General features: G+C 39.1%; 1 protein-coding gene across 16 annotated transcripts in view; it reads right to left on the bottom strand.

The window, feature by feature from the left end:
• LOC114662240 (plastin-3) overlaps positions 1–27,041 on the bottom strand; it is a 132,519-nt gene that overhangs the window by 90,213 nt on the left and 15,265 nt on the right. For 14 of the 16 annotated variants that reach the window (XM_051935442.1, XM_051935458.1, XM_051935456.1 and 11 more), the window contains exon 2: positions 1,773–1,872. The exons of the other annotated variants lie outside the window; for them this stretch is intronic. In XM_051935442.1, the coding sequence (XP_051791402.1) occupies positions 1,773–1,833 (61 nt within the window). In that variant the 5' untranslated portion in view covers positions 1,834–1,872. The remainder of the gene's footprint in view (positions 1–1,772; positions 1,873–27,041) is intronic. 16 annotated transcript variants of the gene reach the window in all.

Here is a 27,041-nt window from a genome sequence, read left to right as displayed (position 1 = left end):
ATTTGTGTAGTAAAACCAGCTTGACATTTCTAATTTTTGAAGTGTGATTATAAATATTTTCATTTTGCAGTACTTGTTTCTTATCTAAACGTTTACTGTATGACGGACACAAACCAATAATGACATGAGTTCTGGGAAAATAAGTATAGCTTTATTAAAATGGTGGCATTGTTTATTAGAATGTATATTTTTATGCTTGGTTAAAATGACCAAAGTTTGTATGGTTATAACATTATGTGAAATGGATGCTTGGGACTTTAAAATTAACAGGTTTGAAAATCAATTTCATTAACAATCAACCAGACCATGGGACCACATCAGCTGTCCCAGTTTTTTGACTGATGCAGTATGTTGCATAAGGCAGCCAGCATGACACCATGTATAAGAAGGATTTTAAAAGAAGCAGAGAGACAGAGTAAGCTAGAGAGAACTAGAGAGAACTGCCACCAACAGACCGCCCTTCAGCATCCAAACATCACACCTGGTTTAAGAAAACAAAGACTGCAACAACTAAAACTTCAGGGTCATGCAACAAGCTTCATAGGTGGCTGTATTTAAATCATTTGGGTTGAATGTTTTCAAATCTAACATTTACACCTAGTTTCCCCTTCAAATAAACGTAAGTAATGACTGAAATAGTTTGAGTATTGCTTTTAAGTTGTCCTGTTGTTTAATGACATTTACCACTGACTGATTCTTGTTAATGAAATGAACTGTGCCCATTTTGGTTATGAACTGTTCGTAAGGGGTAGCGATTAGCCCTTTGCTTCCATTAGATTATGTAGTCCTTTCAAAGGTAGCTATTGGGATAGAAAAACCCGACAGGGTAGTAGTTTCTGGCTTTCTCTGGGGTATTCTGAAGTAGGGAAGCAGTCTGTAGAAGGACCTACACATCAATGAATCCCAGCAGGGATGCCTCTTGAGCACTGGAGTTGCTTCTAGCCCCTGGTATGGTATCAAAGTTGACATAGCTAGTCTCAACAACTGTTGAGTTATTCTTGTTTTGTACTTGAGCTTATCTGTGCTCAAATGTTGAGTAGGTAAATTTTGCAGGACGTATGTGCAAATCAAGGCTAACACTTTAGCTATTTTCCAGTATTAACTTGTCCAACAATATAAAAATAACCCAAGTGCCTTTTGTGAACACTTTTACACCACAAAACATTTCTATAGTATGGCTCATACTGTTGCTACATGTGCAAAAGGGACATTGAGTTTATTTCTGTTTATTTTATCTTAATAAAAAACCAGTAAGTTTGTTCATATACAGTATCTTAATTTCAGCTCTGAGGCTATGAATCTGCACTGGCAATTAGAAGGTTGCTGGGTTGAATCCTGTAAACATCAGAAGTGACTCTGCTCCACTGGGCCCTTGAGCAAGGACTTTAACCTGCAAATAATTGCTTCATCCTAGGTATGATGTTAATCTGCATCCAGCCCTGCCACAAGGTCCTCCACCCTACAGGGAAAAATTGGGGGTTGATGGCAGGATTGACACTCCAGCCACAACAAAAAAAAAACCTCACACTGTTCCAGTGTGTTGCCGAGGTGTCACCTGCTGCATTTGGGCCACCAATCCAGGTGGTTCATTATGTGATGGGTGCGGCAACATTAATTCAACGCATACTCTTAACCCCCCACTCTCTCTCTCTATAACTGAGGTCACCATATACAGTATAGTTACATGCACACATTTATAATATACATGCATATACGTAAAGCACACAAAAAGAAATGTGTTTTACAGATTTGTGAACACTATTTTTACATACCAACTTTCTCAAAAGCTTCTCTAAGTTCTTGGAGCTCATCTTTGGAAATCTTGCTTGCCATCTCAAGGTTGTTTCTGGCTACACCTTACAATTACTGGATCTGTAAAGAAGAATCATACCATTGCAACAAATTAATTTTTCAAGTAATATTAAACAACATTTTCACATAATTTGTGCTACAGAATGTAAATACAAACCTATTAAAAATTCTTTATAATAAGTATATACTGTAATATAGAGAAAACAATTAAGAGTAGAAAAATACCATCAATTACGTTAAGTGAGATCTCAGAAGTCTGGCACTCCCATTTACTACTTAAATAATTTATGAATATATCTTAACCTGTGTAGATCAACAAGAAGTCTTTATTCCAAAAATATTTTTTTTTGTTGTATACAAGTTAATCTAAAAGCAGTATGAGCTTAGGAAAATTAATTTATTACATTTATATAAAGCAAGTTAACATTTATTTCACATTAGAGTTAATATTATAATTTGTAATTCGTAATTTGGTTCCCCCTCCTTTAACCGTCACCTTATCGTGGTGGAGGGGTTTGCGTGTCCCAATGATCCTAGGAGCTCTGTTGTCCGGGGCTTTATGCCCCTGGTAGGGCCACCCAAGGCAAACTGGTCCTAGGTGAGGGATGAGACAAAGAGCGGTTTAAACAAACCTCCTATGAAGAAAAACAATTTTGGACGGCGTTTTCCCTTGCCCGGACGCGGGTCACCGGGGCCCCACTCTGGAGCCAGGCCTGGAGGTGGGGCTTGATGGCGAGCGCCTGGTGGCCGGGCCTGCACCCATGGGGCTCGGCCGAGCACAGCCCGAAGAGGCAACGTGGGTCCCCCTTCCCATGGGCTCACCACCTATGGGAGGGGCCAAGGAGGTCGGGTGCAGTGTGAGTTGGGTGGTGGCCGAAGGCGGGGACCTTGGCGGTCCGATCCTCGGCTACAGAAACTGGCTCTTGGGACGTGGAATGTCACCTCTCTGAAGGGGAAGGAGCCTGAGCTAGTGCGCGAAGTTGAGAGGTTCCGGCTAGATATAGTCGGACTCACCTCGACGCACAGCTTGGACTCTGGAACCAATCTCCTTGAGAGGGGCTGGACTCTCTACCACTCTGGAGTTGCCCCCGGTGAGAGGCGCCGAGCAGGTGTGGGTATACTTATTGCCCCCCCCAACTTGGAGCCTGTACATTGGGGTTTACCCCGGTGGACGAGAGGGTAGCCTCCCTTCGCCTTCGGGTGGGGGGACGGGTCCTAACTGTTGTTTGTGCGTATGCACCGAACAGCAGTTCGGAGTACCCACCCTTTTTGGAGTCCCTGGAGGGGGTGCTAGAGGGCATACCTTCTGGGGACTCCCTCGTTCTGCTGGGAGACTTCAATGCTCACGTGGGCAATGACAGTGAGACCTGGAAGGGCGTGATTGGGAGGAATGGCCCCCCTGATCTGAACCCGAGCGGTGTTTTGTTATTGGACTTCTGTGCTCGTCACGGATTGTCCATAACGAACACCATGTTCAAGCATAGGGGTGTTCATATGTGCACTTGGCACCAGGACACCCTAGGCCTCAGTTCGATGATCGACTTTGTGGTCGTGTCGTCGGACTTGCGGCCACATGTCTTGGACACTCGGGTGAAGAGAGGGGCGGAGCTGTCAACTGATCACCACCTGGTGGTGAGTTGGCTTCGATGGTGGGGGAGGATGCCGGTCAGGCGTGGTAGGCCCAAACGTGTTGTGAGGGTCTGCTGGGAACGTCTGGCAGAGCCCCCTGTCAGAAGTAGCTTCAACTCCCACCTCCAGCAGAACTTCGACCACTTCCCGAGGGAGGTGGGGGACATTGAGTCCGAATGGGCCATGTTCCGTGCCTCTATTGTTGAGGCAGCTGACCGGAGCTGTGGCCGTAAGGTGGTCGGTGCCTGTCGTGGTGGCAATCCCCGAACCCGCTGGTGAACACTGGCGGTGAAGGATGCCGTCAAGCTGAAGAAGGAGTCCTACAGGACCCTTTTGTCCTGTGGGACCCCGGAGGCAGCTGATAGGTACCGGCAGGCCAAGCGGAATGCGGCTTTGGTGGTTGCTGAGGCAAAAACTCGGGCGTGGGAGGAGTTTGGGGAGGCCATGGAGAATGACTTTCGGACGGCTTCGAGGAGATTCTGGTCCACCATCCGGCGTCTCAGGAAGGGGAAGCAGTGCAGTGTCAACACTGTATATGGTGGGGATGGTGCGCTGCTGACCTCGACTCGGGATGTTGTGGGTCGGTGGGGGGAATACTTCGAAGACCTCCTCAATCCCATTAACATGCCTTCCAATGAGGAAGCAGAGCCTGGGGACTCAGAGGTGGGCTCCCCCATCTCTGGGACTGAGGTCACCGAGGTGGTCAAAAAACTCCTTGGTGGTAGGGCCCCGGGGGTGGATGATACACGCCCGGAGTTCCTCAAGGCTCTGGATGTTGTAGGACTGTCTTGGCTGACACGCCTCTGCAACATCGCATGGACATCAGGGACAGTGCCTCTGGATTGGCAGACCGGGGTGGTGGTCCCCCTCTTTAAGAAGGGGGATCGGAGGGTGTGTTCCAACTACAGAGGGATCACACTCCTCAGCCTCCCTGGAAAAGTCTATTCAGGGGTCCTGGAGAGGAGGGTCCGTCGGATAGTCGAGCCTCGGATTCAGGAGGAACAGTGTGGTTTTCGTCCTGGTCGCGGAACAGTGGACCAGCTCTATACCCTTAGCAGGGTCCTGGAGGGTGCATGGGAGTTTGCCCAACCAGTCTACATGTGTTTTGTGGACTTAGAAAAGGCATTCGACCGTGTCCCTCGGGGAATCTTGTGGGGGGTACTCCGAGAGTATGGGGTACCGGCCCCCCTGATAAGGGCTGTTCAGTCCCTGTATGATCGGTGCCAGAGCTTGGTCCGCATTGCCGGCAGTAAGTCGAACCCGTTTCCAGTGAGAGTTGGACTCCGCCAGGGCTGCCCTTTGTCACCGATTCTGTTCATATCTTTTATGGACAGAATTTCTAGGCGCAGCCAGGGTGTTGAGGGGGTCCAGTTTGGTGGGCTCAGGATTGGGTCACTGCTTTTTGCAGATGATGTTGTCCTGTTTGCTTCATCAGGCCGTGATCTTCAGCTCTCTCTGGATCGGTTCGCAGCCGAGTGTGAAGCGGCTGGGATGAGAATCAGCACCTCCAAATCCGAGACCATGGTCCTCAGCCGGAAAAGGGTGGAGTGCCCTCTCAGGGTTGGTAGCGAGATCCTGCCCCAAGTGGAGGAGTTCAAGTATCTCGGGGTCTTGTTCACGAGTGAGGGAAGAATGGAGCGTGAGATCGACAGGCGGATCGGTGCGGCATCCGCAGTAATGCGGGCATTGCATCGGTCTGTCGTGGTGAAAAAGGAGCTGAGCCGCAAGGCGAAGCTCTCAATTTACCAGTCGATCTATGTTCCTACCCTCACCTATGGTCATGAGCTATGGGTAGTGACCGAAAGAACGAGATCGCGAATACAAGCGGCTGAAATGAGTCTGGGCTTTCCCTTAAAGATAGGGTGAGAAGTTCAGTCATCCGGGAGGGGCTCAGAGTAGAGCCGCTGCTCCTCCGCATCGAGAGGAGTCAGATGAGGTGGCTCGGGCATCTGATCAGGATGCCTCCTGGACGCCTCCCTGGTGAGGTGTTCCGGGCACGTCCAACCGGGAGGAGGCCCCAGGGAAGACCCAGGACACGCTGGAGGGACTATGTCTCTCGACTGGCCTGGGAACGCCTTGGGATTCTCCCGGAAGAGCTAGAAGAAGTGGCCGGGGAGAGGGAAGTCTGGGCATCTCTGCTCAAGCTGCTGCCCCCGCGACCCAACCTCGGATAAGCGGGAGACAATGGATGGATGGATGGTAATTTGGTTCATACTGATGCATGTCAATGTCAATTTATTTATAGAGCACATTTAAAACAACATCAGTAATGCTTTACCCAAAGTGCTTTACAATGAAACATACAATAAATAAAATGAATACAATAAAACACAATACAACCAGCAGTAAACCGAAACAAATGACAAGAGGAGGGAACCACCAGTATCATTGCAGGTCATGGAAAGCAAGAGAATAGAAATACATTTTCAATCTAGTTTTAAACAGATCAATTGCAGGTGATTCCTTAATGTAATTAGGTAAAGAATTTGAAACACAAGGTGCAGCAGATGCAAAAGACCTGTCACCCTTACTTTTACACTTCGTACGAGGGACAACAAGAGACAAGTTCTCTGGATGGCTGGTGTAAAACGCTCAATTTGGGTAAATAGATAGGAACATACCCATGTATTGATTTAAAAACCAGCAGCAAAATTTTAAAATCAATTTTGAAACTAAAAGGCAGCCAGTGTAAAGAGGCTAAAATTGGAGATACAGAATCAAACTTTCTTGCCCCAACCAAAAAATGGCAGCACCATTCCGGACCAACTGCATAATAATACAAGTTACAGTAATCAAACTGAGAAAGGATAAAAGCATGAGCAACTTTCTCAAAATCCCAAGGAGATAAAAAAAAGGTTTAACCTTGGTTAAAAGACGAAGCTGGAAAAAAACAACTCAAACAATTAATTTGTTTCTCATAAAGGGAGGCTGCCATCAAAAATAACCCCAAGATTACAAACGTGAGGTTTGCAAAAATCCATAAAAAAGCCAAGAAGTTCAAAACCAATTTGAGTTTTGGCTGCAGAACAAGCTATCAGCACTTCTGTTTAATTTTGATTTAGTTTCCATTTTATTTTGATTATTTTGGTTACTATATGCCACATCACCAGTAAGTCATGTTAATAATAGATATATTATTTGGAATTGTGTTTTTGAGTGCAAGCTTTTTATTTCTTCACAGTAAATAATTTTGATTATTTATTTTTTGACACTGTGCCACTAGCATCGAATAAAAGGGATAATTCAAGATCTGAAACTAAGTGCTATACAGTAATCCCTCGCTATATCGCGCTTCGCGGCTTCACTCCATCGCGGATTTTATATGTAAGCATATTTAAATATATATCGCGGATTTTTCGCTGCTTCGCGGGTTTTTGAGGACAATGGGTCTTTTAATTTCAGGTACATGCTTCCTCAGTTGGTTTGCCCAGTTGATTTCATACAAGGGACGCTATTGGCAGATGGCTGAGAAGTTACCCAACTTACTTTTCTTTCTCTCTCTTGCGCTGACTATCTGTGATCCTGACGTAGGGGGTGTGAGCAGGGGGGCTGTTCGCACACCTAGACGATACGGACGCTCGTCTAAAAATGCTGAAAGATTATCTTCACTTTGCTACCTTCTGTGTGCAGCTTTTAAGTATGCTGCACGGTGCTTCGCATACTTAAAAGCTCAAAGGGCACGTATTGATTTTTTTATCTGTCTCTCTCGCTCTCTGCTCCTGACGGAGGGGGTGTGAGCTGCCGCCTTCAACAGCTTTGTGCCGCGGTGCTTCGCATACTTAAAAGCAAACAACCCTATTGATTTATTTGCTCCTTTGAAGAGGAAGATATGTTTGCATTCTTTTAATTGTGAGACTGAACTGTCATCTCTGTCTTGTCATGGAGCACAGTTTAAACTTTTGAAAAAGAGACAAATGTTTGTTTGCAATGTTTGAATAACGTTCCTGTCTCTCTACAACCTCCTGTGTTTCTGCGGAAATCTGTGACCCAAGCATGACAATATAAAAATAACCATATAAACATATGGTTTCTACTTCGCGGATTTTCTTATTTCGCGGGTGGCTCTGGAACGCAACCCCCGCGATGGAGGAGGGATTACTGTATTTCAATTGCTGATCTTTGAACAATTACTTAAAAGTATGTCATGTTTTTCCATTTACAGATTTAACAGGAAAACAAAAATGCATACAATTTCTAAATAAATCCAGAAATGAAAGAAAATGATCATATTCTAATATGCATATATAAATAAATAAATGTCTGCTCTTAGTAAGAAATATATCCAATTCGATAGTTCTATTCTCTGTGACAGATGCAGAAATTGACGTCAAATTCCATCAAGGACCCTACAAGCATGTGAAGCTGAAGGCAGTTAAAGCCACATGCCTTCCCAATGGTCAAATATGTGAAATAAAAGTCTCAAAAATTGCTTAAGTGTGTAAGAGAGACAGAGAGGTTTGGAGCATGCAACTTGATTTTAATTTAGACTTACACTTCTGTAGCAGAATGAATTTGAAATTGTCACTTTATGTATTACTTATCAAGAAAAGCACCTCTTTGGGTCATAAACCACATTAGATAATAAAATTATATTACCACATTATGTCATGAAAATCTTTCATGCAAAGTTGCCATTTATTATCACTATCATCATTTATGCAAAATATAAGGCCTATTTGAGAGAATCGCAGAAGACTTTTGAAATATTTCCCCTCATAATTTAAATACTCTGTGTGGCTATGACCTACTCTGTTATCACCCATGCAAATAGCAACTAATGACATTAATAAACACCGAACCATCAGTTTCTGCTAAGATGCTGAATGCTTCCCATTACTGCACTTTCCCTTGAAAGGTTATTACTCGTTTGTGTTCAAAACATAGGACTAGTTTACAACGAAGGAGAGAACACCAAAAACACCCAGTTAATACCATCTTCCTTAGGACTAACCCATGCTTTTAAAGATCCTACAGTGCCTGATCCAGTGAGACACAAGACAGATTTGCTTGCTTTAAATGTATTCAGGCCTGGACTGTCAGAACAAACACGACTAGCCTTTTCACCTTTCTATCTTTAGAGGCCTGCTCCTTGCCACCATATCACCCATTACCGCCTTTTGAAAGCAATAATTAGAACACCAAAAAAAGATTTTAATCTACTACTTAAAAAAGTAAATATTTTAATCTCCTTATCTGGCCTTCTGTCCTATAGAGGACATTTTAAAATGATCACTTTGTCTCACAACTGTTAAGTTAGACAAGCTTCAATGGTTATTTCCTTTCTAGGCTTTAATGCTACATTACCACATTTTGTTTAATAAGGTTTACTTAATAAAGTAGGGTAATTCATGATGTTCTTTTAAAATAAAAAAGGATATATTTATTATTGATTTTATCCAATAACAACATGAGATCAGTAATAAAAACACATTTCTTACACGTTTTGTGAGAGTCTAAGGATGTGCACAATCAACATTTTTCCTTCTAATTTATTCCAGTTGGCAAAAAGTAAAAATGGGGGAATTAAAAATGACAGAGTGAGATGAATTATTGGATTAAAAAATAATTTAAAAAACTGCACACAGCACTTTGCACTCATATTCACAATATAATGTGGCAGACAAAAATCAGAGAATGTCTTCTCTCTTGCTAGTCTCATCTTCAATGAAGTCTACAGTATATGCTATGTTTTAAGACAAAAAAAATTCTGTAAGCAAAAGCGTTTGACAACCATTAGCTATCAACAGATACCTGCATGGCCCAGCTCATGGTGCTGTTCTGAAAACAAAATGCATGGCAGACCACACATAGATAAAAGATGCATTACCAGCAGTGCTTTTTAGGATATTATTCATTCTTAAAAGTATATATGCAATATACTGAATGACTGTTCACACGCACTCTATACTGAAGCATATGAAACACTATGCTGAGATTTTCTTTTACACAATAAATACTATAATACATCAATGCCAAACTGAGTTGTGTGTCACATATCAACAAAAATTTGTCTCGGCACACTAAGATATTTACAATCACTTTGCTGCAATATTGTTTTGGAAGACACTACAACAATATCCTCTTTTCTCTCAATGTGGTTAACACCTGAACTTGGTTCCTTTAAGAATTTTATATTTTACAGATGGATAATTCAAAATAAGGAGACTTATAAATTCCTCAGTACTGTATTATGTTAATCTAGTGAGATTACCATCTACTGTCATGGTCTGAACTTTATAGTTTTTCAGCTCTTCCTTGGACTCTAAAAATAATGTATATATCATTTTGGGAATTGTGAAGTCAAGGAATCTAATGGTCAGATTGGTTTTCTGATTTAAAACATTTTTGAAGACATTATTTTTAAAATACAGCTTGCCACAGCACCATTTTTTAAATTTTTTTTATGGGTGCCACCACTGCTTGCTGATTGCGATATCGCAGCCAAGCTGAGACGACCAGTAATGTATTATGCATGACATTTTTAAAATGACCATAGAAAAGGTAAGCATTATACACTTCCCGACTGTCCAAGTTTTTGAATAAATCAAAACTAAATAAAACACTTGCTTTATTTTTTATTTAAAGATTTATCTGGTTACAAATACGTTCCTGCTTTATAACTTTAACTTGCAACTTACGTTTTGTCTGTGAAATATTCTGGTTGAAGACTTTTGCTAAGTTTCTTCATCTTTGATTTTCTCTCATGTCCTGGCCTTTGACTAATTAATTCCTGCACTCCTGGTTACAACCTTAGCTAGTCATATCATGTACATTCTGATTCTATCTTACTTTAAACTGTTGCAACACTGTGTAGTCAATATACTTAAATTCAATATGAACTACAGTAATCCCTCCTCCATCATGGGGGTTGCGTTCCAGAACCCCCCGCGAAGTAGAAACCATATGTTCATATGGTTCTTTTTATATATTTTAAGCCCTTATAAACTCTCCCACACTATTATAAACATTTCCCGCACAATTATACAGCATAAACCCTTTGTATTCTCTTAGATATTAGGTAAGATTCGTTGAAATTATGTATGTAAACACAGTTTATATACAGTAAAACCTAAATATTATTTTAAAGATATCGAGCGTCTCTGATATCACATATGTTACAGCCATTACGACAGACAGGCCACTAGCAATAAATACGTACAATGCAAGAAAAATTGTATACAGTAATCCCTCCTCCATCGCGGGGGTTGCGTTCCAGAGCCACCCGCGAAATAAGAAAATCCGCGAAGTAGAAACCATATGTTTGTATGGTTATTTTTATATTGTCATGCTTGGGTCACAGATTTGCGCAGAAACACAGGAGGTTGTAGAGAGACAGGAACGTTATTCAAACACTGCAAACAAACATTTGTCTCTTTTTCAAAAGTTTAAACTGTGCTCCATGACAAGACAGAGATGACAGTTCTGTCTCACAATTAAAAGAATGCAAACATATCTTCCTCTTCAAAGGAGTGCCCGTCAGAGAGAGAGGGAGAAAAAAGCAAACAGTCAAAAATCAATAGGGCTGTTTGTCCGGCGGTGCTTCGCATACTTAAAAGCCAAAGTAGCTGCAAGGAAGGGAGCAAGCATTTTTCAGCATTTTTTAGAGGAGCGTCCGTATCCTCCAAGTCAGTATGCGAACAGCCCCTCTGCTCACACCCCCTGTCAGGCGCAGAGAGAGAGAGAGCAAACAATCAAAAATCAATACGTGCTGTTTGATCTTTTAAGTATGCGAAGCACCATGCGGGAAGCATATCGCTTGCAAAGCAGCCAGCTAAGAAGGGAGCACTGTGAAGGTAATCTTTCAGCGTTTTTTGAGGAGCGGCCGTATCTTCTAGGGGTGCGAACAGCCCCCGTGCTCACAATATATTTGAGGAGTTTTATTTAATACATAATACGCGCTGTGGTTGGGTAGCTTCTCAGCCATCTGCCAATAGCGTCCCTTGTATGAAATCAACTGGGCAAACCAACTGAGGAAGCATGTATCAGAAATTAAAAGACCAATTGTCCGCAGAAATCCGCGAACCAGCAAAAAATCCGCGATATATATTTAAATATGCTTCCATATAAAATCCGCGATAGAGTGAAGCCGCGAAAGGCGAAGCGCGATATAGCGAGGGATTACTGTACAGTAAAATGTGTGTACAGTGACACTAAACTATGTACATGTAATAAGTACTGTACGTAGATAATTAATTATGGTTACTCACCAACAATGACACAACGACTTGTCCGATAACGATGAGTTTAATTTTACTGCACAACAAAGGATAGCGTTACAGCTCTTCTAATGGAGCCTCTTCAGGCGACTGTGTAGCACCGCCGTTGTTCTTCTTCCAGCACTCTTCAATCCAAATCCCTAAAGCAGATTACATCCAGACTACTGCCTTATCACATCCACTTGCAACTCATTTTGCGCCCTGGTTAAAGGACACTGTGGCCATAGATCTTATATGCTTTTCCTCCTTTTTAAATAAAAAGAATCGTGGACTCATTGATGCCATAATGGTGTCCTGCAGCGGTGTAGCTGTTCCCTTCCTTCAACATATCCAAAACTTTTACCTTTTCTGCAATCATTTGCATCTTCTGTTGGCGCTTGGACACGGCCCCTGAAGCAGTAGCAGGAGCACGTTAATGCTGAATGAGTGAGATGAGACTTCCTGGTTAATGCAGCACTCCGTCGCTGAGCCAATCAGCACACAGGAACTTAACTGTGTGCTCTGATTAGGTAGCTTCTCAGTCATCCGCCAATAGCGTCCCTTGTATGAAATCAACTGGGCAAACCAACTGAGGAAGCATGTACCAGAAGTAAAAAGACCCATTGTCCGCAGAAACCCGCGAAGCAGCGAAAAATCCGCGTTATATATTTAGATATGCTTACATATAAAATCCGCGATAGAGTGAAGCCGCGAAAGTCGAAGCACGATATAGCGAGGGATTACTGTATACACATTTCAAAATATTGTGACTGCATATGCTTTAAAAGAATGAAGTATGCCCAAAGCAACACCTCTTGCTCTCAATGACATGTACTTAGTAGGGCTACTAAAATTAATTGGTAAAAAAATCCATAGCCCTAGTTGAATTTTTGAAGATAATAAATTAACTATCACCAAAACAACTAAATATAATGTAACCACATATGGCACACACAAATAGTGTGGCAACAACTAAAATGCAGTCTGTCAGTTTTGAGTACATTGCTAGATGGCTAATGTGGGCAGTTAAGGCTTGTTATGTTCTAATGGTAATTCTAGATAAGTTCAAAGGCGTGTGTAATGGCAGGTGACTGCAAACAAAAACAGACTATTTTTACAGCTATTCAGAAATAACTGGGGAGGCAAGAACAATTTTCATTAAGAGTTATTAATCAGTTAATATTACATATTGTAAAAAGGCAAAAGTAACTCTCACAACAGCAACTGTCAAATATTTAACAAACTTGACTTGTGGGCAAACTTGATTTGAAAAGCGCTGTTACAAGATCAGTTTTAAAAAGTACAGTTGCAAAGGAAAGCATTGTGAACAGTCTTAGTGTTCTATTGGTTCTTATGACAATATGGTTTTACTTTCAAGTATAGATAAAGCATGATTTGTAATTGAAGAAAACTAAATTTCAAGAATAATACACAGCACATTATTTATAGGATAAATTATGTAATCTATGAGAATATATCATTCTTTCTAAATTGTACATGAAACCTCCCAGTCTATAAAATCTTACAATCAAAAATATAGTTCAGGTTGTTTAACAAAAACACAGCACCAGAGTTAACTGCCACGCTGATTTGAACAAATTATATGAGAAATTCTGCTTGTTCTGGGATTTTTGCTGTTACTATAAGATTTTATTTTTCCTAGCTTCCTTTAATAAATTTTGCTTGCAAAAGCCAGAAAAACCTAATGTTTGCTTTTTTTATATTTTCTTTTATTTCATTTTATAGCCTCTTTTACCCAAGAGATTAAGCAATATATAAAGGAGGCTTATTTTAGGTGGCAAAGGAAGGCCAATTCAGGATATTAGTCAGAGCTGAAATATTTATGAAAGAGAATAAATAAGCAAGAGGAAAACCAAGAGAAAAAACAGAACATAGCCATTGGTATGTTTTGAAAAATAATTTAGTCACAGACAATGTTCAAATAATAAAGTCCAGATTGAGGTCTGTCACCAGACTTCGCATTATCTAACTGGTGATTAACAGAAGCACATCTATTACACGCGCACACAATGGAAAAATGCAGAAATATGAAGCACAATCAATCAGGAGTAAGATGTTTGCTCTTGTATATCAAATAACAACATGCCTTACATTAACTTAACATGTCAAAATTTAAATAGACTTACCAGATATAAATAAGCAGGACACAAAAATGCACAATGCGCAAAAACTATGTTTACCCATAAACCCTTCACAGACTATGGACTAGAATATTGTTCTTTCCTTTAAGAGCAGTTTATGGTAAAAGTTGTACAGGAAAATGTGACAGATGTAAATGAATGTAGAGAGATACTGTGGGCAGACAGAATTTATTAAAATTCAGTCTGACCCTTATAAAGAGTTTCTGCCCTTAAACTGGAAAACACTGTCTGAAGTAACCTTACAGATTAGCCTTTTATTTTAGAAATAAAAGAAAAACAAGTTATTAAATCTATTTAACAAAGGCAAAAGACAAGCAGAAATAAGAAAAAGTGTGCAGGATATACTGTGTAGTATACACCTTTTACAAAAAGATATCTTTATCATACCAAGGGACAAAAAATAAGCAATTTGCTGAATAAGTAGTCTTTCTTCGTTATAATAAAGAATTTAAAATGTATGTGGTGAATTCTGGTTATTAGTGAAACAGTGCAACACTTTTATACGGTTGCTTTTTATTTATTTCTAGACAAGTGAATTCAAACTTTTGGATTCAAATTTATAGCAATCCAAAAAAACTGTAATAGCATCAAAATGATCCATCATTATATCATTACGTACACATTTTGGAGATTAACATAACCAATCTGTAAAAAAAAATTCAGAATATACTACATTTCACACATGGCTCAAGGAGAAAAAAAAATTGAAGGAAAAAAAGTTCCCCTCTACATTTACACAGATTTCTGCATTTTCAAGTACGTATTTTCTCCCACAAACCATATAGTTCATCCACATTTACTGCTTACAGGATCTGCACATCTTCTGTTGCTAATAGAATCATTTACAATGACAGAGTGCATGTGTAATATAATCTGCAAATGCACTGTGAAGTCCTGACAGATTGTTTAATTACAATTGCTGTTTCTGGACAAACAGTATTTTAACATGAATTTGAATGGTCTATAATGCAACACACATGGTTACAAAAAGTTCCCAACTGCAGTTACAATTTTCAAATATACTTTTTTATTTCCTAAACCTTTTAATCAACAACCTCATAACTTGTTTCTATTTATACAACTATAACTAGCTCCAAAGCAAGAAATATTAGTTTTGATAACATTGTCTTCATATGTAAACACAAATCAGTAACTACCTGTACACAACTGGCCATCACCCACTTATTGGATGTCTGAACATTTCCAAAACTGTTGTACTTCAGCTGCTGGAAGATTTGCAAATCCTCAGAAAAATGCTACAAATTGTGTAATCCATATTTCACATACAACATTAAAATACTTAGGGAAATAAAAGAAAATAGTAACTCTATGGCTTGCAGAACTTGAAATTCAGTGTGAGATTGTGGATGTCCTGCACAAGTTAAGTATTTCCTGCAGATTGTAACTTTTAATATGTGAATTTCCCAGCACATATTTATTTGGTAAGCAATCTTGTCACAAGAACAGTTAATGTTTGTGCTTGATTGGTTACTTAGGAGTTAAAATATTATTTTAATTGTATATGGTTTGTTAAACTCACGTGTGTAAGATGTTAGTTACCTGTTGCAGTTGTTCTTTGCTGGAGTGAGGAGCTGCAGAATTTGGCTGTTCCGTGGGGCTGCGGAAAAAGTGCAGCAGGACTCAAGAAAGTGGCACACTATGCTCTTTGTTTAAACGGTGCTCTAGAAGAAACTTGACTCAACTTTCCTAAATTGAATGATAAAAAACAGGCTGAAGTATGCCCTTGTGGGGAAAAAAAAATCAAAACAGAAATTCCAGAAATTGATTGGATTGTTTAGTGAAATTGTGTTCAGCTTCACTCCTTTTATTTGACGAATCAACTGCTAGGGCTGGGAGATATGGCTCAAAATTAAATGATATTTTTGGACTAAATGTTGACATACAATATGCATCGATATTTTTTCTATTCCAATTTTACCTCAAAAAGATGTCATGCAGTTATACTGCTCTTATATTTAATTATTTGGCTCTAACTGCACAATAACAACTTTACATGTTTTACTTTATAAAAGTATAACCGTAAACAAAATATACACATTATCGCAAGAAAGGCATATAAGCAACGCAAGAAAGCCAATTTTCTGACTGTACTTAAAGTAGTTAAAGCACCTACTCCTACACTACTTAAAAGATTTGGCAAAAAAAAAGCATATTGAAAAATTTTTTATTTTTAAGCTATGTTTTGTAAACAAATAAACCATGGCAAGAACAAGCATTCAAGTGACTTCACAAATTTTGTGCAAGAAATACTGGCTTTAAAGATGCCCTGTAGTAGTTCACAACGTTGGTCCCTGGCTAAATGTGCTAAGCGTGCTAATCCAGGCATTGAGAATATATCTCAGTATACAAAATCAACTTAACCTGCACTGTTTAAAAAAAAAAAAAAAAATCATCAATAAGAACTGAAAATGAAACGGTCATCGCAACAACGAAACAGAAACAAGGGGCCTTCACACGTGCTGTTTACTCAGAACTAACAAATCCAAACCATAATTCATTAGAAAAGTCACAATCTAGTTCTGAAATTTTTAGAAAGCAATAATTAATTCAAATAAATCTACTGTGAAATCTGCAGTTGCTTCTTTACAAGGAATACTTGATGACCGCAGCTACAGTGTTGCCTCCATAGACGAAGTGCTGCATTGACATACATTAGGTTTCTCCGTTTCGTTTTTATCAGTGATAGGGCTGAAAAAGTCTTCTCACACAAATAGCTAGTACACAATATGACTAACAATTTAATAGCTGTGGCGAAAGTTCACTGCCAGGGGCAACGGTAAAACAATGCTTTAAATACTCCTAATGCCTAATAAAGATTCCTTTTCTTCTAAAGCATTTGTACTTGGCTTACTTTCGGTATCATCACTACTTTTCTTCTATTGTTTCACTTTTAAAGAAGGTTAAAAAGTTGTTGTTGTTGTCTTTCCATTTTGCATGGTTTAACATTTTATGTCACAACTAGTCATTTAGCCCGTTACAATAACGGGCGCTAGAACAGTAGTGCATAAACATTAGTAGGAACAGTCTATATTACATGGCAAGGGACTTTGACCTCATTCTTTTTGTTGGTCGTATTTTTCTTTCTTTCAGCCTTTCTTTTGTTGATGTTTACTTGCTGAGCTGACCGTTCTTCGTGGGCTGCCGCCGTGTATTGTGTGTCTAATTTTCTGTGACAGTAATACTGTCTTGTACGGCTCTATTCAATAAGGGCGCGCACAAAAAGGTGAGCTTCAAAAGTGCGACCTCAATTGAGCGCGGCGAATAAAGGCGTTCGTAGATAATTTAGTTCAAATGGCTCTGGAATACGTGAAGAGCAACAAAGGTGCAGATCTTTATTTACGCGTGCCTTTATTCGCTGCGCCCAATTGAGGTCGCCCCTTTTGAGGCTCGCCTTTTTGTGCGCGCCCTTATTGAAGAATACCGTCTTGTACGTCCGTAATATACGTCCGCACGTCCGTAATATACCTTTAATTTTCTCTGGCGGTAATACAGGCGTGCGCGTCGGTAATATGCCTTTAATCTCCTCTGACAGTAATACTGGCTTGTATGTGGCTGTAATATGCGTCACTGTATTGTGTACCTTTAATTTCCTCTCGCAGTAATACTGGTTTGTATTTCCGTAAAACGCCTCTAGCTTTCTCTGACAGTAATATCGCGCATGGCACCGTGCCCCGCACATGCGCACTTCACCAGAAGACACCCACACACGGACACCTGAACGCACATAGGGATTTTATATACATAGATGACACATGAAATAAATTTCTTTCTGAAATATCACGAAGTATTTTCAAACAATATGCATGTGTTGTCAACAGGCGAGCTGACACAATACTAGCAAAACAATGTACTATCCTCAAAAGAATGGACCTGCCCCCCTACATAGCTCCCTACACACTGCCATCTATACTTGTCGTCCCAGGCAGCGCTGCCCTGCTCCACTCTGCAACATGATCCAAGTGTATATGCAGCGATAACTCCTTCACAGACCAGCAAGAAATTTTTGCCGCACTGGCAGTTGAAAAACACTGGTAGAGATTCAAAGCCAATCTATCAGAGTACAGGCAGGGTAGGCAAATAATGGAGCAGAAACACTGGAGTTTATCTGGGGAAACCGGGGAACAAAACAACAAGCAGGAAATGATACAGACGTACATGAAAATAAGTGAATTAAATCACTCAAATATGTTGCACAAATACTTCGCAAACTGCACAGAAAGTTAGTTATAAAGCCATTACTTCTGCCTGGTTAAGAAGCATGTGCTTTAACCAGTTGCAGCTTGTGAAGGTGCTTCTGACTGCGGTGTGCTGTATGCTATATATAAGATTTGTTGTTTTTAATGTAACATAAAATTTTTAAAGCTGCTTTGTGACAATACTTGTTTAAAGCGCTATATAAAATGACATGTAAGCAGTAAGTAAAGTCAAAACTAATTTCCTCACACACCACAGATCTACAGCAGTACTTTCAGTCTTGTTTGTCTGAAGTTGCCTCACTAACTCTGCCCACTGCTGCTGACTTCACGGGTTCCTGTTGCCAGATCAGCACAGCATCTGCACCAGGTTTTTATTTGTCATTAAATTTTATTCAAGGCTGGGTGAATATGTATGCAAGCTTAATACATAATACGAGTTTGTTGGACTTACTAAAAAAAACGAATGTCTCTGTCTGAGCTAGCAAAACAGTGAATGCCAAACCGCTGCTTCATTGTAAGGGTCTCAATTTGTTTCTTCAACTGAAGAATCTCGCGTTTAACAGACATGTTTTCATCAAGCGCTAAGTCGACAACTGCTAGATCTGGAGCTGAAGTGTAGTCGTGGTCCTTGAGGATTTTATCATCCTCCTCCTTATCCAGTGTATTATACTCTGTTGCTCACTTTCTCTTCACCCAAACTCCAGGAGCCTCATGTATAAACGGTGCGTACGCACAGAAATGTTGCGTATGAACGTTTACATGCTCAAATCGCGATGTATAAAACTTAAACTTGGCGTAAAGCCACGCACATTTCCACGGTACCTCATACCCTGGCGTGGCAATTTCTCCACTCGGTTTTGCAGACTGGCGGCACCCAGCATCAAAGCAGTGCTACTGTTCCTGTGTGGTTACCCTTTCTTTCTTAGATCCACATTCCTGACGCGGCTTTATAAATACACTGAAACTAACTGCATATTGTTTATTAGTGTAATGCATGTGATTGTAATTAACCTGCAGCAATATAATGGTCCAGGGAATAGCCATAGTATTCCAAATACCATAACTGCTTTAGCATTGTTACTCTCACTGCATCTTCTTCTTCTTCTTCTTTCAGCTGCTCCCGTTAAGGGTTGCCACAGCGGATCATCTTTTTCCATATTACTCTCACTGCACTACTCAGAGTATTTATATCACTGTATCTGAGTGAGAAATCACAGCAGCAGCTGATTGGAAAGAGAATTATCGGTATACAGCATGAAGCAGACGCTGCCTCAGCCACGGCAAAACACTTGAGACTTTCCTGTACGGACTTCGCAGTTTAGAAAAAGTTTCATCCCAAGAACTATAAACGCACTCAGTCAGTCCATCAAGTGCTCCTTGTAGAGCTGTTTGTACTTATAAGTGCAATCACCTCACTGTAAACTTGCACTACAGTTATAATATTGCACAACCTGCGCCACTTTATAAAGCGCGTATTTACATATGATGGTGATATCATTTTTAAGATGAAATGCAGCAAAATATGTTGATTATATTATACACATAAAACTTTAACTTCATTTAAATAACCTGTATTGTTAATAATTAAACATGTGAGGACACGGTGCCGCAGCACTAGCTAGTTCAGGGATTGTTCCTGCATTGCATTGTTTTCTTGCTGGTGCTGATGCAACACTGGAAGGATAGACGGATAGAATAATTAAACATGTACTACGAAGATATTTCAATGTTCCTTAAAAGTTTTGAAGAATCGGCATTCTAAGCTTACAAATGGCTTCACGTCTATTACAGAGCTGATTGTGTGACGATTGGGTATTTGGAGAAAGAAAAGTAAGGACAGGAATTGGAGGTTAGAACGTTTGAAAGAGACAGTACTTCTGTAATAAATTATTTCATCGAAGGTCGCGCATTGCGCAGCAAGCCTCTTGCGTGAGACACGAACAAGCACTGTGCCCCCGTGTTCCCATGTTTAATAACATGCTTTCATTCCTATCATCATGAAAAAGATATCACGTATACATCTCAGTATTTTAATTATTCAGAGAGCTGTAATATCACAAATGTAATGGATTCTGTGTCCTGTCGGAGAAAGAGAAAGCCCGTTTAAGAAGCAGGTAGTGATTCACACACATAGAGCACAAAGAACATCAAATACAGAACAAAGCATTTAACGTGCTACTTTAGTTACAATGGGATTTGAGAAACTAGTAAATTAAACGATTTTAAGATGAAGTTTATGATGTTCTACTTTAATGGCAAAATAAACTATGTGATTAAAGTGGAAATTTCGAGATTAAAGTTGATATTTTGTGCTTTTTTCCCCACTGTGTGCCTATTTTTTTTTGTCTGTACCCTAATAAGCTTTAATATGGCACTCAGACGGTGGGCTACGACTTGCCTTTTCACGGCGACTTTGATATGTGACTTCTTTTTTATTTCGGGCACTGTGCGACTTTCTGAACTTGAGCTTTCGAGTTTCTCTGACACTGTCACTCGATCAATTTCCTTTTGTTGATTATACCACTGTTTAAACTAACAAATAGTATGTTTTTCCTTTGCCTCCACTTGGTATTCGCTGAAATTCTTATATTTTCCCCCGTGCTTTTCCCATTGTCTTTTCACAGAAGGCTATTTATATTGATTTGCATATTCAAAGAGGCGTAATTCTGGGAGGAGTTGGGGCGGGACAGAAGGCGTGTGCACGTGCGTTACTTTTCACGCTGATTGGGATTTATGTAGCGGAAGAACGTGGAAGTTTGCGTACATACAGATTCCTGCATCTGGATTTTTCTGTGCATACGCACATTCCCGCTTTTGTGCTTACGCCATGTTATAGTGTGAGTTCTATGCACGCCGTTATACATGAGGCCCCAGGTCTTGAAAGTGAAACGGAGAAATTGTTCCACTCAAATCAAACAATGCAGGAACTGCACTCCTCTTCAACAGTTGCGATCTGTCTCAGATCCTGGCTTGTGAAAATACTATACTATAAACAGCTACAAACTCGGGTATGGGGACTAACCATAAAGCTCTCTCTCTCTGGATAGTGATGATCCATTTAGATTGGGTTTCTGCATCAGAGGGAAATGTATGAAAGCTAAGTACTTTGTTGTAAGCTCGACATAAAGGTACACAACAACGTTCAGCTGTAGAGCTATCTGTACGATCAAACGTAAAACTTCTTCTTCTCTGACATTCTTGCCACTAAAAAAAAAAATCACAACGGAAGTGACTAAGCCGGCTGAGATTTCACTAGAAGTACATCAGCCTGTTAATATATTGTGATAGCTTTATTTTCAAACGATTTATTTATTTAAAGTAAAAATAGCAGAAATAACCAATTATTTGAATGACTAATGTAACTTTTTTTATCCAGTTTATGAAAATTTAAGTAGGCAAACATCAGAAAGAATAATTTATGAAATTAAAAAATTCCTGAAATATTAATATCAAAGTCATCTTAAAACTGTGGGGTTTTGACCCCATAACGCCTACTCTTCCCCCTTGGTGTTAAATTTTGGGGTGAATTTTCCTTACAATTTCATAAACTAATTTCAAGCCACATAATTTGGGTCATCTCCTAAAAATGCTAAACAGCTTGATAGACTACTAGTTATTCATAAAATCTGCTTCTCTTTCCCCACAAAAGTTTGCTTTAGCCTACTCTTACTGAAATTAAATGATCTATCTCAAAGGACGGTTTTAAAATTAGTGCTGAAACAGCAAAAATGGCATTTCTGTTAAATCTCACTCTAAGAATGAATGCACTACACACCCTTGCTACTAAACTAAAATGGGGGAAGGGTGGCAGGAAGTTGCATTCCTGTCTTGATCATTGAGGCCAAAATACTTGACAAGTCTTAATGTTCGCTGCCAACAAATTTTCTCTCTCAGTTTCTAATCCCAGATGAATATGACCCTAGACATGCATTTTTTGCACACATTAACCATACAATTTTAAACATTCTGTTATTTTCATCAACATTCCTCCTAGCTCATGTTTTCATTCCCTGTGCAAAACCCATACAACTAAAAATAAACTGCATTCATTCCATATGCATAATAAAGTATCTAAACCATGGACTAAAATATTTCCTGAATCATTTTACTGTAAAAACCAGTACTTTAACATAACAGGAGAAGAAAATGGTCATTTTAACTATGGAAACCTTCCTGTATTAAAAGTAAAAATAACAACATGGAAATCTGACAAACATTAGACAGCAATTTGGTCCATCGTGGTCATTTGGTGAAAAGCAATGCTTTCCATATCTAGTCAAAACACCTATGCAGTGTCTCTACAATCACCCCCATTTTTATTTTTGATCACTTAAAGGTTCAGTTCAGTATTTTTCAAGTGAAAGTTATTTCTGTGAAATCATAGTATTACTAGTCTGCCACATGAAACTGCATTCAAAAATGAAATATATTGTACTTTTTTAAATAAATACCCTGCTATTGTGTTTTATAATGGAGCTTCTAGACACCAGGGTCCCATTATAAAGTAAAGCCTAAAAACGTAACGAATACATCCACCTCAAAATGACTGTTTTTTATTTAAGAAAACATGCCTTCTCTGTTTGAGATATCCTTGTGATAAAGACAGGAAACTAGAAATAATTTTTGCATCAAAGATTCAGGGTGCTATTATCTCAAGGTAACAATATGTTTCTTGCTTTTTTTGTCTGCTTGTACAGCAGTGTTGGATTGGTACTAACACTTTTGACTTTGGTATCAACATCACTTTTCAGACCTCAGTACCTGTACCAAAATAATTCCAAAGCAAATAACAGACAACTCCAAACCCACCCCTGCATCTTACTGCAGCCTCCCTGGTATGCTATGAAACAACACTGCTTTCCCTTTGATAGCCAGAAAGTAATAACGGGCCTAGGGACCACCACCCCTGTAAAGTCCAGATTGCGTCAAAACTTGAGGGTGTCCCACATGAAGTTCCGATCGAGTTGGAGTATGTAGTTTCATTTCCTGAAGTCTGCAAAAGGGACGTTTTACCACAACTACAACAGTGAGGGGGAGAAAATGAAAGGAAAGTTGACATTTACTTCTGGTATAGAAAATCCCAAAATGCTGATACTGTATCATTTTAAAATTTGGGCTTTTCTATACTTTTCCAGTACCAGTATACCGCATAACCCTATTGCAGCGGCTGTTGTGAATAGAGTTATGACAACCCAATGCCAACCTAATCCATGCCCACGGCCCTTTACATTCTCCGTCCTTATTTTACATAACCTATGGAGCAAGATGTTTGGTGAGTGGCAACAGTGAGAAAAAAACATACGAGTTTCATTGTACTTTGTACACATAATAAATCTCAGAAAATTAGAACGGCACAGTGTACAATAGAGCTGTTAAAGCACCATAAACTTTTTTTTTTTATTTATTAATCACTCTGAAGACGAATAAAAGAATTCAACACAATGTTTTTGACTGTGTAAATTTACAGACACCAATGCCAATCTACAGGGAGAACTTGCAGAATCCATACAGAACTTGGCACTGTGAGGAAGGAATGAGAGTTCTGTGCTTAACATTCTGCCAATGTTAAAACATCTGTACTAAACTTACTACACTTCAACCCAGTTAAACATAGGTGAATTGGTGTTGCTAAATTGTCCCTAGTGAGTGTGTGCGTGCGTGTGTGTGTGTGTGCGTGCGTGTGTGATTGCCCTGAGGTGGGCTGGTGCCCTGTCCAGGTGTTGTTCCTGCCTTGTGTCCAATTCTTTCTGTTATAGGCCCCTGTTGCCCCATGACCCTGCCCTGGATATGTGGGTTAGAAACATGGACGGATAGATGTACGTTTGTCTATAATAGTCTGTACAGTTCTTGTCACTTAATTACATACTAAATGCCTACTCAACAAGCACATACACCCAATATAAATCTAGTTGAAAAATAAAAAGCTTCCATATAGTGAAAGAATATAAGCCATTATGTGACTTTTTTCAGTTATTATCATCTAGCGATCTACAGAACTGAGACAGCAACATTCAGTAATATCAGAAATGGTGCTTGGTGATGACTTTCTGAGGCAAACTCACACCTCTGGTGCCAAGTACTTACTTTCTATTCTGCAGGCTGCAGCAAGGACAGTCACCCAGAGGCTGAAATGGTGTAGCAGAGGAAGATGAACTTGGTGAAGAGGAACACACGGATGGTCTCCTTTAAAAACGTCTGATTCTGACAACAACAATTTGCTTTTTTGCTTTTTAGCTTCTTAAAACAAAATTGATAAGCTGTTTTGCAATATGTGTGTAATGTCAAGTTGCATATCAATACTCTAACATTTTTGGCTTAAAAAAAATGGACGCATTAGGTAGCTTTTAAGGATTTTCTTTATAATGGGACCACAGTATCCATAAGCTCAATTATAAAATGCAACAGCAGGCTAGTTCATTTTTAAAATATATATAACATATGCTTCACTTCTGAACACAATTTCATGTGGCAAACTAATATATGCCATGATTGTCAAGAAATAACTTTGACTTGAAAAATACATATCCTATAACCCAGTGTTGAGACGTGTCTTCTAAAAACAATGAGCAACTGTTTATTATATACATTGTTTAACTTATGTTATTTGTATGTGATGTTGTGTATATAAACAGCTCCAAAGCTACCAAGTTAAATTCCTATATATTGACTTACTGATGAATAAAAGTGAGTCTGATTCGGAGTATATTTGGAGTGAAATTTCTCCACGTATACTTTAGATCAACAATACAGCAGAAACCAGACTTAAAAAAATAGTACTGAATATATTAAGTATAGTTAGAATTTGAAATTAAATTCAGATGTCAACACAATTATTACAAAGTGTGCTTTCAAGAAATAGATTTGCTTTTAGGACTTTATCTCTCCGTATTATAAGATAACCAAAATTTATTAATTTTCAATATTTCCATTTTGATTTTTTCCCCTCTGAGTACTGATTTAATAAAAAACAGTCATAGAACTCTTAAAATATGAATGAGTTTTGTGTTTGCAGTATTGAAAACACCCTGGAACAAATATATCCAACAAATACAACAGTATAAAATCAACAACACTCGGCACCTGACAAATGTTCTTAGCCATTACTAATATGTAAACAGAATAATACTTCCTTCTCAGTCTGTTTGTAAATAACTCGTCACTTAAAAGTACAGTAATTAAGTAGTTAAAAAAAGGAAACCGTGCAGACTTAGCTGCTTTATAGCTCCTTAACCACTGGGTTAAGATCCCAGCCCCATTTCTGTAAGGAATATGAACAGAAAAAAATGTGACTGATACAGAAATAAAGATATAAATGTACTACCGCCTACTACTAGACTACAGCAGATTGCGTTTGTTGCAGATATTTTAAGTTTTATGTTGTAGAGCCAGTATTCTATCTACAGTCTCTATGCATCTAAGTACACAAGCATACAGTTGCAGGAAGATGGCAAATGATTTTTGCTTCATCAGCAACCCATGGCAAAAATCACAGAGATGGCTGTATTGAGAGTTGCTAATCTGTTATTTTCCTACAATGCAATATTTTAAGAGAATTGGTCAATAATTTTCTAATAAGGTCAATGACTTCTAAAGTTTATGAATTCTTTGAAAATGTCAGAATGCCTGTCCTCAAAATGTTCCATAAAAATGAAGTTGCTGCACCCCAATTACTAAGGTTTGTAAAACATTGATTGTGCACCAACTAGTTGGGGTCTTTCTTCCTTTGTCAAGGACTTCAAATTTCTATTAATAGACATGGAATTCCATTGTAACAAAACTCATGGGACCATAAAAATATTGTTATAACAGAAATTTCATTATAATAAATATAAGGAAAATACATATACTATACTCAGAATTTGGCTATGTGTATGATGTTGCATCTAGACTCTTTCCGAGCCTCGCCAAAACTGCCCAAGACCAGAAATATTGCAACAGACTGTCTCGTTCTTGGACACAGCCTGTGGCAGGGTTCCCAACACTCAGCACAGAAAGTATAGGCATGGCATTAAGTATTTTTTTCATAATATTATCATCTTCGGTGGCCATTGTTGGTGGGGGGAAAAAAAAAAGTTCACTGCACTGAAATTTACATTTCGATAAAATTGAATTCGTTTAACATGATGTTGCATAAACGTTTGTTTGGGGCAACAAAAAGTATTCATTACAGTATTCTGAAAATTTCAATACTTCGCTATTCGCTATAACAGAATTTGACCTATACTTATTAAAACCTGTGCCAGCTTTTCTTCAGATACTCTAGTTTACCTCTCACATCCCAAAGATTTGCCAATCAGCCTAGCATGCATTCATACAATGCCCATGTATAAACAAGTGCGGTTGTGAGATCTGCAATGAACCAGGAAAGTTTCTTATATAAACAAACGTCTTAACTCTCCCTATTTGTTTCTCTTTCTCTCTCTCAGCAGAGGGCACACTATAAATCGTAGAGTTTACTAAAAAATGTTATTCACTGTCAAAAGACTGCTTCATATTCATGTCACATTTTAAGTACAGGTCTGCATTTAGTTTATTTCGGACATGAAATGCAAAAAAAAAAAAAAAACAACAAAATAAATGAATAAATGGAAACACACTAAACTTATTTTGCAGTTGCCCCACAATGTAGGAGATGTGTCAATTGCAGCACTAAAATTCCAATCTGTTGTACAAGATATAAGGTTTCTCTGTCTAGTGGTAAACAGGAATTGTTTCATGGACTGGCATGAAAAATAATTTTGAAAGGTTTGGATTGAGTACATTATACATACATATGTTGCTATTTAGTGTGTGTAGTATGTGTGTGTATGAGCATATATATATAAAACAGCCGTTACAGTATTGAAGAAGCTACTCCAAACCCTTCTCTCTCCTGCTTTGAAACAAGAGCAAAACTTTGTCTAAAACTCTGACACACATGCTTTACAGTATCTCCAAAGTTAACAGTTGTTCTATCCTACTGTTCTTTGATCTTACCACTGCTTTTGTACTGTTGCTCACAATATTCTTGTGAAACATCTGAAGAA

This window comes from Erpetoichthys calabaricus, chromosome 12, assembly GCF_900747795.2.
Source record: "Erpetoichthys calabaricus chromosome 12, fErpCal1.3, whole genome shotgun sequence".
NCBI lineage: Eukaryota > Metazoa > Chordata > Cladistia > Polypteriformes > Polypteridae > Erpetoichthys > Erpetoichthys calabaricus.
Note: the sequence above shows the minus strand (reverse complement) of the source record. Positions and strands in the feature narration are given on the sequence as shown.